Source organism: Ranitomeya variabilis, chromosome 2 (assembly GCF_051348905.1).
Source record: "Ranitomeya variabilis isolate aRanVar5 chromosome 2, aRanVar5.hap1, whole genome shotgun sequence".
In the NCBI taxonomy this organism is placed as follows: Eukaryota; Metazoa; Chordata; class Amphibia; order Anura; family Dendrobatidae; genus Ranitomeya; species Ranitomeya variabilis.
The window spans coordinates 479,941,980-479,958,946 of NC_135233.1; the positions used below are offsets into that span (position 1 = coordinate 479,941,980).

A 16,967-nucleotide genomic window follows, 5' to 3' on the forward strand; every position below is an offset into this window, starting at 1 on the left:
TATATAGTACTGCAGTCATGCAATGCAAATTGTTTAGCCCTCAAACACTTTCCATTATTAGACATCTAAATTATTAAACTGAAGACCCACCTAAATAGAACCTCTAAATTATTAGACCCAAGATTACGAAATGTTATGAACCCAGACCCCAACTTTTTTTTCCCCAAAGAGCTTCATTGGGTTTACCAGTAACAACAAAGATAAGGCAGGACTCAAGTCAGTGTCTGACACAAGTATACGAGGTCTCTGCTGCTGTCTGGTATCTGATTACTGCTACATTAAAAACTTTCTACTAAAACTTCTACTCAAAGTACAAGTACAACAAAGGTGTATTCGCTCTGCACAATTATTGGTTTATAAGCGTTCCAAATGTTTATTTTGTAGGGATGCAATTACACTGCACGATTGTCACAAATGAGCGCTCTTATCATTTTCCGATAATGGCAGTCTGTTTACACTGCTTGATTAACAAGCCACAAGCCAAACCCTTGTTTGTTGGGTTAAAGGTTTTATAGGCTTGCTTACAAATCATCAAAGATAGTCCTATGTAAACGGGACTTATGCTGCCTAGAACAATGGCAGTCTATGAGTTAGGCATTAGGTGACCGCCAAGTGGGTCGACCACTGTAAATGAGTCCTAAGACAACCACTCCTGTCTATGTAAGCACAGTGTTAGTAAGCTTTCAACACCAAGCATTAAAACAAAAACAACTAAATTTGTGACCACCTCTCAAGTAGGAAAAAAGCTTAGGATATTAAGAATATTGCAGAGAGAGAACACCTCTAAATGACTGCTCTTTCATGGACAAGGAACATGAACATAAGTATCTATGCCTACATGTCTAATCACAGAATGAAGTACCCTCGATCTGCTCTGTGAGAACTCGTAGCGATGAAAAAAACAGTTTGCATTGTTTTTTAACCATTCAAATGAAAGCAAAAAAACATTAAAATACATAAAAAAGCACCAAAAAAAGCACCAAAAATTTCCATATTTTATACTGCCGCTTTCCTGCCAACACTCCAGTGTTTACAGGACGTGTGCACATATCCTGAAAGGGCAGCTATAACTCCATAATAAATATGTACATATATACCTGTCAAAATAAGACTTTACTGTAGTGCACAATTTGTACTAATCCATGTTCACACACTCGGTATTTGGTCAGTATTTTACCTCAGTATTTGTAAGCCAAAACCAGGAGTGGGTGATAAATGCAGAAGTGGTGACGTGTTTCTATTATACTTTTCCTCTGATTGTTCCACTCATGGTTTTGGCTTACTGATGTAAAATACTGAACGTGTGAACGTTGACTTGTTATACTTATAGCAACATTTAGCAATGACAGAAAACCCTGCTGTCTGGTGGTGCTGAGGCTAACAGCCCTTCTGTTTCCAGGGGTATTGGTGCTAAGTATTTTTCATACTTTCTAACAGTAGTCACTTTGGCGCTTTGTGAAACTTGCACCAACTTCTTTACCCTCAAGGACAATGGCATTAAAAAAAGTCATCCAAATCGAAGGCTGCCAAAAATTTCTGTAACCAAAAATCAAAAGAAAAAATTTCATAATGGAGAGTTGCACTATAAGTTATACTGTATTTGAAATTTTAAAACAGGTCTTGTATGACAATACTTCTACTATTTCTTTCAATTTCATACAGCAATTACTGTTCATTTTGAGAGCCCATCACCTACAAGTTCATCCACAATAACTGGCGTCCCCGTAGGTAAATATAACAATGAGATTAGAATGTGAGTGAGCTGTAATAGATGGCACCATAACCATACTCTGTAGCCACTGCAACAAAGTATTACTCTACTGTCTGTCTGTCTATCTATCTATCTATCTATCTATCTATCTATCTATCTATCTATCTATCTAATTATCTATCTATTATCTATCTAGAATCTATCTATTATCTATCTATCTATCTATCTATCTATCTATCTATCTATCTATCTATCTATCTATCTATCTATCTACATACAGTAGAATATTTTGCTAATACATCTACTCATTTAAAGGGAGTTTGTCACCCCCATACGCCTTGATACAGGGAACTTCGCACAGATACAAATCATACTAGCCTCCTACTTTACAAATAAGGTGGACTGGGTGCACCTTTAAACCCCTTGATTTGCGCTTCCCCTGCTTTCGATTGAGAGACTTTATTTCCAATAGCAAGTTCTGCCTAAAGTCAGCCATCACTTGCACTATTCCCGCATGCACGCACACACTGTGGCCACTGTTCTCCTCACTGGTTCCCCTCTGCTGACACCTCTTACTACACTTATACATAGCGTGCAGTGTTAGCAGAGGGGGACCAGGAAAAACAATGTGCCAGGCCACTGTATGCGGGTGCGGCAGCACAGGTAGTGTCATTGCACAGGCGCTCACACGCCAGGTGAATTTAGGCAGCACTTGTTCTTGGAAAACGAGGGGGCGTAATGGCATACTGAAATCTTGGCCACACCAAGGGTGCGCCGACGATTCCTCATTTGCAAACAAATTAAAAGTCCTTTTCTTAGCCTCTTTACTAGTGACATATACAGTGCTAGTATGATTTATATAAGGACTAAGTCCCTGTATCATGGCATAACTTGCTGAAAATGCATTTTGGTGGTGACAGACTCCCCTTGACATTTCATTTTTGAGTAGCCAAATATTTAAGTGCACTGTCCAATCTCAGCAACTGTGTATTTGTGAACCTTGGCATCTACTTATATGTCTCTGTGTAAGGGAAATACTATGGGTGAGCCAAAGGAATTTTTTTAAGTAACGTTAAGGTTTTTGAGATGTGAATTATTTATTCTTTCCACTATTATTTTTGGGGAAAATAATGAATATTCAGATGGGACATGATAATTTCACACATATACTGTTTAGATTTTATTGCCACAAAACTACATTGTTTGAATAAATAGATAAAATATAATATACAGCAACAAAGCTGCAAAATGTTTGCCGCTGCCAGACGAATAATGTGTTTATACCATTTTTTATAATGTATTAATAAAGAATGTACTTTTTTCTCTTATTTTGCTAGAGATAGATACGACCACCACTTCAACTACCATCATAACAACCACTATGACACCTTCCACTACACACAAAAGCACTATAATAATAGATACTGTTACACCTGAAGTCAGCACAACTACCACCACTACAACAACTCCTACAACCACCCCTGAAATAAGTACTACTACCTCTACAACCACCCCTGAAATCAGTACAAGTACCACCACTACAACCACTCCTACTATCACACCTGAAATCAGTACGACTACCTCTACAACCACCCCTACTACCACACCTGAAATCAATACTACTACCTCTACAACTACACCTACTATCACACCTGAAATCAGTACTACTACCTCTACAACAACCCCTACTACTACACCTGAAATCAGCACAACTACCACCACTACAACCACCCCTAATATCACACCTGAAATCAGTTCTACTGCCTCTACAAGCACACCTACTACGACACCTGAAATCAGTACTACTACCACTACAACCACCCCTACTACCACACCTGAAATCAGTACTACTACCTCTACAACTACACCTACTATCACACCTGAAATTAGTACTACTACTGCTACAACCACCCCTACTACCACACCTGAAATCAGTACTACTACCTCTACAACCACCCCTACTACTACACCTGAAATCAGCACAACTACCACCACTACACCCACCCCTACCATCACACCTGAAATCAGTACTACTGCCTCTACAAGCACACCTACTATCACACCTGAAATCAGTACTACTACCACTACAATCAACCCTACTACCACACCTGAAATCAGTTCGACTACCTCTACAACCACCCCTAGTATCACACCTGAAATCAGTACGACTACCTCTACAACCACTCCTACTACCACACCTGAAATCGGTACTACTACCTCTACAACCACCCCTACTATCACACCTGAATTCAGTACGACTACCTCTACAACCACCACCCATACTACTACACCTGAAAGCAGCACAACTACCACCACTACAGCCACTCCTACTACCACACCTGAAATCAGTACAACTACACCTACTATCACACCTGAAATCAGAACTACTACCTCTACAACCACCCCTACTACTACACCTGAAATCAGCACAACTACCAACACTACAACCACCCCTACTACTACACCTGAAATCAGTACTACTACCTCTACAAATACACCTACTATCACACCTGAAACCAGTACTACTACCTCTACAATCACCCCTACTACTACACCTGAAATCAGCACAACTACCACCACTACAAACACCCCTACTATCACCCCTGAAGTCAGTACCACTACCTCCACAAGTACACCTACTATCACACCTGAAATCAGTACTACTACCTCTATAACCACCCCTACAACTACACCTGAAATCACTACAACCACCCCTATTACCACATCTGAAATCAGTACTACCTCTACAACTACACCTGAAATCAGTACTACTACCTCTACAACCACCCCTACTACAACTGAAATCAGCACAACTACCACCACTACAACCAGAACCACCACTGTAACCTACCCTACTACTACACCACCTGAAATCAGCACAACAACTACACCTGAAATCAGTACTACTAGTTCTACAACCACACCTGAAATCAGTGCTACAACCACTACTACAACCACACCCACTACAACACCTGAAATAAGTACTACCATCTCCACAACCATACCCACTAATACACCAGAGATAAGTACTACAACCACACCTACTACTACATTGGAAACAGGCACTACCACCAGCACTACAACCATCCATACTACTACACCTGAAATCAGTACTACTACCTCTACAACTACACCTGAAATCAGCACAACTACCACCACTACAACCACACCCACCACTGTAACGTACCCTACTACTACACCACCTGAAATCAGAACAACAACTACACCTGAAATCAGTACTACTAGTTCTACAACCACACCTGAAATCAGTACTACTACAACCACACCCACTACGACACCTGAAATAAGTACTACCACCTCCACAACCAGACCCACTAATACACCAGAGATAAGTACTACAACCACACCTACTACTACACCTGAAATCAGTACTACTACCAGCACTACAACCATCCATACTACTACACCTGAAATCAGTACTACTACCACTACAACCATAACTAGTACACCTGAGATCAGCACTACTACCTCTACAACCACACCTGAAATGAGTACTACCACCCCTACTGTTACACCTGAAATTAGTACTACTACTATACCTACAACCACCCCTACTGCTACACTTGAAATCAGTACTACTACCACTACTACAACCACAACTACTACTACACCTGAAATCAGCACTACTACCATCCCTACTACAACACCAGAAATCATCACTACTACCACCCCTACTACAACTACTAGTTCTGTTACAACAACTCCAGTAATCATCACCTCCACTGAAACAACCATCAAGTCTTCCACTGTATGTGTCTGTTTGTACAACGGGAAACCATATCCACCAGGTAGGTCGTTCCCAGATCTGTAAAATTCTACATTTAAAGCCAATTTAATACTAATAACTGTGTTCACACATTTTTTATTTAAAATGTATTTATAATTAAGACTTGTAAACATAAAATAGGTGATGTATAGGAGGTCCGACAGCAGGGCTCCCCTTATCAACAAAATAGAAGTGGAACAGTGGTCAAGCATGAATGGCACTGTTCCATTTAATATCTCTGGCACTGCAGAAGATAGCTAACTGAATGCAGTTTTTGACTAGCCCCTCTGGTGCCATAGACAGTGAATGGAGTGGTTGCATGCATGCTCAATAGCCCCTCCACTCATCTATTGAGCATGAGACTTCCCATTCTGGCGATGGGGTAGAGTGGGGGAAGCAGTCAGGCCTTCACAGTTATCACTTCTGCAATGCATTTGAAAATTTGCTCAAACTTTCTACAGTATATTCACTAAACACGACTTTAACCCCTTTCATTTTTTTTGCTTTTGTTTTCCCTTATCCTTTTTCCATGAGTCATAATCATAACTTTTTCTTTATCCTTTGATGTAGCCATCTTAGGGTTCATTTTTTGCAGGACAAAGCTGTACTATTGTGATGCAATTTACACTTTCATGTAACGTACGGAAAAACTGGGGAAAAAACCCTCCAAGTCTGGTGAAAAAATTAATTACTTTTCATTGCCTTTTTCGAGGAACATATGGCTATAAAAAAATGGCATTTCTGGTATTTTGATGTTTTTCTTTTCTTTATGGCATTTTTTTGTACTTTAAATATATTTTTTTCTTTTTCAAATTCAAAGTTTAATTTTTTTTTACAACAGAAAGAGTATAAAAGTAATCGTACATCAATAAGTAAAGGAGATATAGGTATATATTAGTTCCGATTAAAATAAATAACTGAATGGTTAATTCTGATGATCATACTGTAAGCAGTCCAAATGATCTTCTAAAACCTAAAAAAAGATTACTATTAGCCATGCAAATTGCCTCTTCTGAGAAAAAGAGGACTACCCGTGTTAAAAAACATTTTCATTCTATCCCATAACCATTGAAATAAAGCAGATCTGTCATTATAAAATCAAAGGTTAGAAAATAATACATTCAAGCTCAATGGACTTCTGTGATATATGGCTCAAGAATACTGACTATTAGCTTTGTAGAAAAAATCGAGCGAACTCACAGGTCTGCCTTTATTTTTCTACCTGTCAGATATTTTCAAGAATTGGTGGGAAAGACGGGGGCTGCACTTACAGTGGGTACGGAAAGTATTCAGACCCCTTAAAATTTTTCACTCTTTGCTTCATTGCAGCCATTTGGTAAATTCAAAAAAGTTATTTTTTTTTCTCATTAATGTACACTCTGCATCCCATCTTGACTGAAAAAAACAGAAATGTAGAAATTTTTGCAAATTTAATAATAAAGAAAAACTGAAATATCACATGGTCATACTGTAAGTATTCAGACCCTTTGCTCAGACACTCATATTTAAGTCACATGCTGTCCATTTCCTTGTGATCCTCCTTGAGATTGTTCTACTCCTTAATTGGAGTCTAGCAGTGTTTATTTAAACTGATAGGACTTGATTTGGAAAGGCACACACCTGTCTATATAAGACCTCACAGGTCACAGTGCATGTCAGACCAAATGAGAATCATGATGAGGTCAAAGGAACTGGCTAAGGAGCCAAGAGGTAGAATTATGGCAATGCACAGATCTGTACAAGGTTACAACTGAATTTCTGCAGTACTCAGGGTTCCTAAGAGCACAGTGGCCTCCATAATCCTTAAATAGAAGAAGTTTGGGACCACCAGAAGTCTTCCTAGACCTGGCCGTCCAGCCAAACTGAGAAATTGTGGGAGAGAAGCCTTGGTGAGAGAGGTAAAGAATAACCCCAAGATTACTGTGGCTGAGATCCAGAGATGCAGTAGGGAGATGGGATAAAGTTCTACAAAGTCAACTATCACTGCAGCCCTCCACCAGTCAGGCCATTATGGCAGAGTGGCCCAATGGAAGCCTCTACTCAGTGCAAGACATATGAAAGCCTGCATAGATTTTGCTAATAAGCACATGGAGGACTCCCAGACTATGAGAAATAAGATTCTCTGGTCTGATGAGATGAAGTTAGACCTTTTTGGTGATAATTCTAAGTGGTATGTGTGGAGAATACCAGGCACTGCTCATCACCTGCCCAATACAATCCCAATAGTGAAACATGGTGGTGGCAGCATCATGCTATGGGGTGTTTTTCAGCTGCAGGGACAGGATGACTGGTTCTCATTGAAGGAAACATGAATGCGGCCAAGTACAGAGATATCCTGGATGAAAACCTCTTCCAGAGTGCTCTGGACCTCAGACTTGGCCGAAGGTTCACCTTTCAACAAGACAATGACCCTAAGCACATAGCTAAAATAACAAAGGAGTGGCTTCAGAACAACTCTGTGACCATTCTTCACTGGCCCAGCCAGAGCCCTGACCTAAACCCAATTGAGCATCTCTGGAGAGACCTGAAAATGGCTGTCCACCAACGTTCACCATCCAACCTGACGGAACTGGAAAGGATCTGCAAGGAAGAATGACAGAGGATCCCCAAATCCAGGTTTGAAAAACTTGTAGCATCATTCCCAAGAAGACTCATGACTGTACTAGCTCAAAAAGTGCTTCTACTCAATACCGAGCAAAGGGTCTGAATACTTATGACCATGTGTATTTCAGTTTTTCTTTTTTCTTAAATTTGCAAGCATTTTCTACATTTGTTTTTTTTCAGTCAAGATGTTGTGCAGAGTGTACATTAATGAGAAAAAATAAACTTTTTTGAATTTGCCAAATGGCTGGAATGAAACAAAGAGTGAAAAATATAAAGGGGTCTGAATACTTTCCGTACCCACTGAATAGCCAGAATACAGAAGTGTGAATAAGCTCTAATCTTCCAGTAGGATTTTTGGAGAAATGGAACACAACTGTTTCTAATTCTAGTAGAATAAAGCAGGATATTATAGTGACAAATCTGCTTTAAGTAATAAAATGATTGATTTCTTAAGACAACACTAGGTGAAACATAGGCGCTTATTGCATAGAGGTTTATTGTATACTGGCACAGCAGTAATAAACTCCCCCTAGTGGAGGCTGCTCACCGGCATAAAATTTAAGACTGTCTGAGAGAAAAAGCAGAATTCCAACCGCTATAAACATATGTTATAGAATTAATCAGCCCATAATGGTTAAAGCTCCATTAAAAGGTGGACAATCAAGTACAAAAGAATTGTAGTTTCAACCAACTTCGCATGATTCAATAACTCAGGTAAATAGAAGAGACTTGTAATATATCTTATCATAAAAATCAGTTTCATTCCCCACTTATCCCTTCCCTCTTGGCTACTGAACTCACCACTCTGAAACCCCTCCTCAAGTCTGCCTTGATCAGACCAGACGGACTGCAGGTGTCATGTAACATGGTCCATTATCCTCTATGGAGGAGGAGAAATGAGGAGCAGGGAGAGGAAACAGGCAGAAGAGAGAAATAAACATCAAGCAGAGCTCTATTACAACTCTGCAGGATATGTCATATAAAGGCCAAATATAGTTTTATCCCTCATGTACTGTACACACATATACACATGAGCTTTTTCTGAAACGTTGCTTAAAAGTACAGATACCCTTTTAATGAACTTGTGGCACATTGATTCCAGTTCATTGATGGTCCTAATGACAGGTTACACTTCTAAATATCAAACTAAATGATCTCTTTCAATTGTACTGTCAACTAAAATACATTACATAGTATATCCCATATAGCAGCGTAATTAGTTGAATTTGCCACTTCATCCACTACAAAAAGTGATAGCTGCTTTAAGAAATGTAATAGTGGTCAACTAACTGTTTATAGCAGGAAACCCATTAACAGTCATCTGCAAAATGAATATTTTTTCACTTGTAACACACCTAGAAGTTACCTATTGGCTCTAAAAATTCTTGTTCTATTTTTCTACTACAGGTGAAACGGTAGCTTCTGGTGTTGCAAATGAGACTTGGTGCTATGAAGTTATTTGCACCATGGAATGCACCATACATGTTAATCACTGGAATTGCTACTCATCCACCACCCAGATTTCTTCGACATCTACTCCAGAAATAACTACTCAATCAACCACCACTCGACCTACAACACACACTTCAGAAATCTCCACACCAGGAAGCACACCAACAACAATTTCCACCACCACCACAACAACAACAGAAAGCACTCCCACACCAGAGATAACAACAATACCAGTAAGCACAACATCTACCATCAGCACACCAAAAGAGACTACCACTACACCAACCACAACCACTACAAAAAAGTCCACAACTACATCCATGGTTGTTTCCACAAGCAAAAAACCTGGTTGCCCATTTGAACCATATCGTGAGGTGAGTGAAATTCATATGTATATGTTTTTTTTCCTATTTATCTTCATGAGTGAAGCTGATGGGCCTTTACAGTCTAATTTTTCTAGTAAGACTGCAGAGCAATGTCATATACCCACTTGGATTTTTATGGTTTCCCAGAATACAATTAGCCCTAACCATAATGCAAGAAATGAAATACAAAAAAAATAAAATAAAAATATTGTGATAAATTTACCTAATTCCCCATCCATGAGGCACTGTGAATCTTTAAAACTTAACTGGCAATTGGGTTGTCATTGTATAGAGGTGACTCAACGAAAAAATCAAAAAGGAGGCGAAAGGAGATGGGTCCAGCATTGTAACCACAAGCACCTCTGCCCCTTCATTGTTCCTATGTCTTAAAAGTTTGGATAGATCTAACAGTTTGGGGTATTTCTACAAATTGTTGAGCTGCTCCTCTCTTTTTGCTCAACTTCCTATGTTACCTATTTTCCGAGCTGCTCATAACTTGTCAGAAGTCTATGCTTAGATATACTCTAGTAACAGGGCACATACATTTGCTCACATCTATAACTTCATAGATGACAAGGATGACAAAAATGAAGATATTGAGATTTTGTGGATAACTTCCACACTGCCGATTATTGAAGACGTTGGTTTTCAGGAATTTATTAAACACGCGTTTCGAACTGACAGGCACTTCTTCCTCAAAAAACAACCACATATTGAAGAAGCACCTGTCACTTTAAAATGCATTTAATAAAAAACACGTGTTTAATAAATTCCTGATAACTGATGTCTTCAATAATCAGCAGCGTGGAAGGTATCCACAAAATCTCCATATCTTCATTTCATCGGTTTGACAACCAGTGGATCCGCAGCAGCTGAACACTGTTCCAAAAACGCATTAAATTATGGATCAAGTTAGCACAATTGCCTACATTTTTATAGTTGTTTGTTGGATAAAACCCTATTTGCGCTACTTACTAAGGACGAAAAAAACACAAGTCTATCAAATTCAACCTCTAATCCCAATGTGTTGATTCAGAGGAAAGCAGTCAACTCAATGAGAGACAATTTCCTCCACATTAGGCAAAATATTTCTTCCCAACTCCAAAATATCAATGAGAATAAATCTTTGGATCAGTGTCCCATCTGCATAAATCTGGAACCCATAACCTGTAATATTATACTTTTCAAGAAAAACATGAAGGATTTTCTTGAACTTTTTCAATGAATCAACCATCACAACATCATGTGGCAGAGAGTTTTATGTCTCATCTGTTATGGTGTTGACATTTTCTTTCATCTTGACTTGAAGGATGTCTTCTTGTTAGTATTACAGGTCTAGATAATATATTTGATTTACACCTATTACTTCCTGGTGTACTATACGTATATCTTTTTGTTTTTCCAGCATAACGAAACCTGGGTTTTATGTAACTGTACCATGGCTAGGTGTCTGGAAAACAACACAGTAGAGATCATTGAACTCAAGTGTGAACCACCACCTAAACCCACATGTGCTAATGGACTTCAACCAAAAGCTGTACCAGATGATGACCTTTGCTGCTGGCACTGGGAATGTGATTGTGAGTGTCTCTCTTCTGGATCATGACATAATTTTGATTTTTCAAACCATATAATATAATATGTAATCTAATATTTCATAACTTATCATCATTTTTTCCAATTAGGTGTTTGTAATGGCTGGGGAGATCCCCATTATGTCACATTTGATGGCACCTATTATAGTTATCAAGGAAACTGCACCTATACTCTAGTGGAGGAAATTGAAAAGCGGATTGACAACTTTGGAGTATACATCGATAACTATGATTGCGGAGCACGAGACAGAGTCTCCTGCCCTCGTGACATCATTGTCAGCCATGAAACTCAGCTGATACGCATCAAAGCAAAGAGCTTGACGCCAATAAGTTTAGAGGTAGGAAGGACCAATGGAGTATATGTCAGATTATGAAGTAGTCATTTTATAGTGGAATAGTTCCATAAACTAGAAGATAAAAGGCATGTATGAAAGTTTAGTAATAATTGACCAAATGTAACTTTGCTAGCAGTTAGGATGGCCTCATTGCCATACATGGTTAACACTTTGCATGGATGGATTAAGGAAACGGTCATTTGAATATCTAGATATCTTTAGGATGAGGTCAACACCTATTGAATGATTTTATCCAGTAGATCCTCTAAAAAGCACTTGCTTTCTAAACTTTTCTACTTTATCCTGTTAACTTTTTAAATTTTTTTAGGTTCTTGTAAATGATGAAATTGTAGGAATGCCCTATAAAAAATATGGGGTGAAAGTGTATACATCCGGCATCAATTATGTTGTGGAAATACCAGAGTTAGAGGCTAATATCACATACAATGGTTTATCTTTCTCGGTTAAATTGCCCTTCAGACTTTTTGGACACAACACGCAAGGACAGTGTGGTAAGTTTCCTCTTTTCAGATATGATAGTTCTTAAGCTCTTGTATCAATTTACTTAATTAAATTCCGGCAACACTCATTGTACATACATAGAGTCAACTCTTGCCTCTACTTCCAACCTACAGTAGTTATCATAAAATTGCTGTTCACCGATGCACGATCTGTTAATTTCTGTATGTTGTAGTGCACCAGATTATGCACAAATTATTTTATGCATGTAATCTGAAACTTTTCATTAGTGACGTACTTTCACATCAACTCTATAAAATGATTATGTGACGTTTTCTGTAGTTCCACAAATTTCCACCATTTATGTTGAAATCTGAACTAGAAATCTGAAAACAGGTTCGCATTAAAGAGGTTCTCCACTACTTTTACATTGATGGCCTATCTTTAGGATAGGTCATCAATGTCTGATCGGCCGGGGTCCGATACCTAACATCACCACCGATCAGCTGTTATCGCTGTCATTGTGGCTTGGTACTGCACTATTCAAATCAATAGGAGGCGGATGTATAGTACCCTGTGTTGGCCACTACAAGTAGATGGAGCAAGCGGAAAGTGAGTAGCCCAACACTGATAACAACTGATCGGCGGGAGTGTCAGGTGGAGAACCTCGGCCGATCAGACATTGATAACCTAGCCTAAGGATACGTCATCAATGTTAAAATTGTGGGCTTCTCCACAATGCATTGCATATATCACATGAAAAGGTTTAGTTAATCAAGAAAATAAGTCACACTGAAAAATCCAAAATTCTTATTAGTTTCTCCTTTAACCCCTTTCTGACCTCAGATGGGATAGTACGTCCGAGGTCAGAACCCCCGCTTTGATGCGGGCTCCGGCGGTGAGCCCACATCAAAGCCGGGATGTGTCAGCTGATATGTGCCCACAATAGCGGCAGGTGGAATCGCGATCCACCTGCCGCTATCAACTAGTTAAATGCCACTGTCAAACGCTGTCAGTGGCATTTAACTAGCGCTTCCGGCCATCGGGCCAGAAATTCACGGATCTATTGAAGACCTCTATGGCTGTTGATGCTGGATGGCTGTGAGCGCCACCCTGTGGTCGGCGCTCATAGCAATGTAGCAATTCTACTACATAGGAGCGATCTGAGCATCGTTCCTCTGTAGCAGAGCCGATCAGGCTATGCCAGCTTCTAGCCTCCCATGGAGGCTATTGAAGCATGGCAAAAGTAATAAAAAGTTTTAAAAAATATGAAAAAAATAAAAAAAGTATAAAAGTTGAAATCACCCCCTTTTCACCCCATTCAAAATAAAACAATAAAAATAAAATCAAACCTACACATATTTGGTATTGCCACGTTCAGAATCGCCCAATCTATCAATAAAAAAAGGATTAACCTGATCGCTAAACAGCATAGCGAGAAAAAAAATTGAAACGCCAGAATTACAGTTTTTTGATCGCCGCGGCATTGCATTAAAATGCAATAACGGGCGATCAAAAGAATGTATCTGCACCGAAATGGTATAATTAAAAACGTCAGCTAGTCACGCAAAAAATAAGCACTCAACCGACCCCAGATCACGAAAAATGTAGACGCTACGGGTATCGGAAAATTGCGCAATTGTTTATTTTTTTTTTGCAAAGTTTGGAATTTTTTTCACCACTTAGATAAAAAATAACCTAGTCATGTTTGGTGTCCGTAAACTCGTAATGACCTAGAGAATCATAATGGCAGGTTAGTTATAGCATTTAGTGAACCTAGCAAAAAAGCCAAACAAAAAACCAGTGTGGGATTGCACTTTTTTGCAATTTCACCGCACTTGAAATTTTTTTCCCGTTTTCTAGTACATGACATACTAAAACCAATGATGCTGTTCAAAATTACAACTTGTCCCACAAAAAATAAGCCCTCACATGGCCATATTGACGGAAAACTAAAAACTTTATGGCTCTGAGAAGGAGGGGAGCGAAAAGCGAAAACGCAAAACTGAAAAAAGCTAGGGTCATGAAGGGGTTAAAGGAAATCTGTCACCAAGATTTTGCCAACTAATCTGAGAACAGCATAATGTAAAGACAGAGACCCCGATTCCAGCAATGTGTTACTTACTGGGCTGCTGCTGTAATTTTGATTAAAACACTTTATCAAGAGGAGATTATCGCTAGAAAACTAGCAAACCCACAGCCAGGTAGTCCTCCATATTTATGAGCTCTGTATAACTCCGCCCCCACCACTGATTGGCAGATTTCTGCCTTTGCACAGTGTACACAGAAAGCTGCCAATCAGTGGTGTGGGCGGGGTTATACAGAGCTCAGCATTTCGAGAACCGGTAAACCTGCAGCAGAAAAAATGTTTTTATCAAAACTACAGCAAGCAGCCCAGTTAGTGACACATCGCTGGAATCAGGGTCTCTCTTTCTACATTATGCCACTGTATCTTGTCTCGTGTAGTAAATCTAAAGGACTAGTTTATATTACAGTTATTATAACATAAATTGTACTCACATAAATCCATCCTTTATAGGCACTTGCACCAACAACACAAGTGATGACTGCCGGCTGCCTGATGGTACCGTTATCTCAAACTGTGAAATCATGGCTGATTCCTGGGTTGTGTCAGATCCAAGGAAACCTGAATGCGATCACTTAAAGCCAACTGCTGCCCCTAAAGTCACAGTGCCTTCAACAGAATGCAAACCATCACCTTTATGTGAACTTCTTTTGCAAGAGTAAGAATTTTATAAGACTTTATTGAGACATGATATCAGTTGCATCAACTGGCCCTGAATATTTTTTTTGCATTTCCAATTAACAGACCCTTTAAGGAATGCCACAAGACTATGTCACCTAACGACTTCTACAAGGCATGTAATTATGATAGCTGCCATGTTCCAAACTCCAACATGGAATGCACCAGCTTGCAGCAATATGCTTTTCTCTGCGGGGATCAAGGTGTTTGTATTGACTGGAGATCTAAAACTTCAGAATGTAGTAAGTTTTAGCTTTGTAACAATGGCTTTTCCAAAAAGATAAGCAGATAAGTGACAAACTAATATTAATGGATGGTTTTTCTTTATTCCAGCTATATCCTGCCCCTCTCACAAAGTTTACAATGCCTGTGGCCAAGCTTTACCTAAAACATGTGCAACCACGTAAGTGTTAAAAAACATACATTAATTTCCTATATGTGTATACACATGAGATGGTCACTATACAGTGGGGGAAATAAGTATTTGATCCCTTGCTGATTTTGTAACTTTGCCCACTCACAAAGCCATGCACAGTCTATAATTAAGGGTACGTTAATTTTAACATCGAGAGATAGAATATAAAATCCCCAAAATCACATTGTATAAATTATTTAAATTTATTTGCATTTTGCAGTGAGAAATAAGTGTTTGATTCCTCTGGCGAACAAGACAATACTTGGTGGCAAAACCCTTGTTGGCAAGCACAGCAGTCAGATGTTTTTTGCAGCTAATGATGAGGTTTGCGCCCATGTCAGGAGGAATTTTGGTCCACTCCTCTTTGCAGATCATCTCTAAATCTTTAAGATTTTGAGGTTTTCGCTTGGTAACTTGGAGCTTCAACTCCCTACATAAGTTTTATATGAGATTAAGACCTGGAGACTGGCTATGCCACTCCATGATCTTAATGTGCTTCTTTTTGAGCCACTCCTTCGTTGCCTTGGCTGTATGTTTTGGGTCATTGTCTTGCTGCAAGACCCAGCCCGACCCTTTTTTGTCCTGGCGGAGGGAAGGAGGTTGTCACTCAGGATTTCATGGTACATGGCTCCATACATTCTCCTATTGATGCGGTGAAGTAGTCCTGTGCCGTTAGCAGAGAAACACCCCCAAAACATAATGTTTCCACCTCCATGCTTGGCAGTGGGGATGGTGTCCTTTGGGTCATAGGCAGCATTTCTCTTCCTCCAAACACGGCGAGTTGAATTCATGCCAAAGACCTCAATTTTTGTCTCATCTGACCATAGCGCCTTCTCCCAATCACTCATAGAATCATCCAGGTGTTCATTGGCAAGTTTCAGACGGGCCTGCACATGTGCCTTCTTGAGCAGGGGGACCTTGTGGGCACTGCAGGATTTTAAACCTTTACAGCGTAATGTGTTATCAATGGTTTTCTTGGTGACTGTGGTCCCAGCTGCCTTGAGATCATTAACAAGTTTCCCCCGTGTAGATTTAGGCTGATCTCTCAAATTCCTCATGATCAAGGATACCCCATGAGGTGAGATTTTGCATGGTGCCCCAGAATCATGTCGATTGACAGTCATTTTCCATTTCATCCATTTTCTTACTATTGCACCAACAGTTGTCTCTTTCTCACCCTGCATCTTACTTACAGTTTTGTAGCCCATTCCAGCTTTGTGCAGGTCTATGGTCTTGTCACTGACATCCTTATAAAGCTCTTTGGTCTTGCCCATGTTGTAGAGGTTAGAGTCTGACTGAATAATTGAGTCTCTGGACAGGAGTCTTTTATAAAGGTGACTATGTAAGACAGCTGTCTTTAATGCAGGTAACAAGTTGATTAGGAGCGTCTAACTGGTCTGTAGGAGCCAGAATTCTTAATGGTTGGTAGAGGATCAAATACTTATTTCTTACTGCAAAATACAAATAAATTTATATAATT

The 16,967-nt window shown here is 39.4% G+C and overlaps 1 protein-coding gene across 2 annotated transcripts in view; it reads left to right on the top strand.

Moving 5' to 3' along the window:
- Nucleotides 1-16,967, top strand: part of LOC143806863 (mucin-2-like) — a 101,024-nt gene that overhangs the window by 66,768 nt on the left and 17,289 nt on the right. The window contains exons 40-49 of one of the 2 annotated variants that reach the window (XM_077287845.1): nt 1,663-1,728; nt 3,049-4,971; nt 5,044-5,520; nt 9,510-9,928; nt 11,325-11,499; nt 11,605-11,852; nt 12,178-12,361; nt 14,848-15,052; nt 15,139-15,314; nt 15,406-15,475. In XM_077287845.1, coding sequence (XP_077143960.1) covers nt 1,663-1,728; nt 3,049-4,971; nt 5,044-5,520; nt 9,510-9,928; nt 11,325-11,499; nt 11,605-11,852; nt 12,178-12,361; nt 14,848-15,052; nt 15,139-15,314; nt 15,406-15,475 — 3,943 coding nt within the window. Of the gene's footprint in view, nt 1-1,662; nt 1,729-3,048; nt 5,521-9,509; nt 9,929-11,324; nt 11,500-11,604; nt 11,853-12,177; nt 12,362-14,847; nt 15,053-15,138; nt 15,315-15,405; nt 15,476-16,967 lie in introns of both variants that reach the window. The other variant, XM_077287844.1, reaches the window with a different exon arrangement.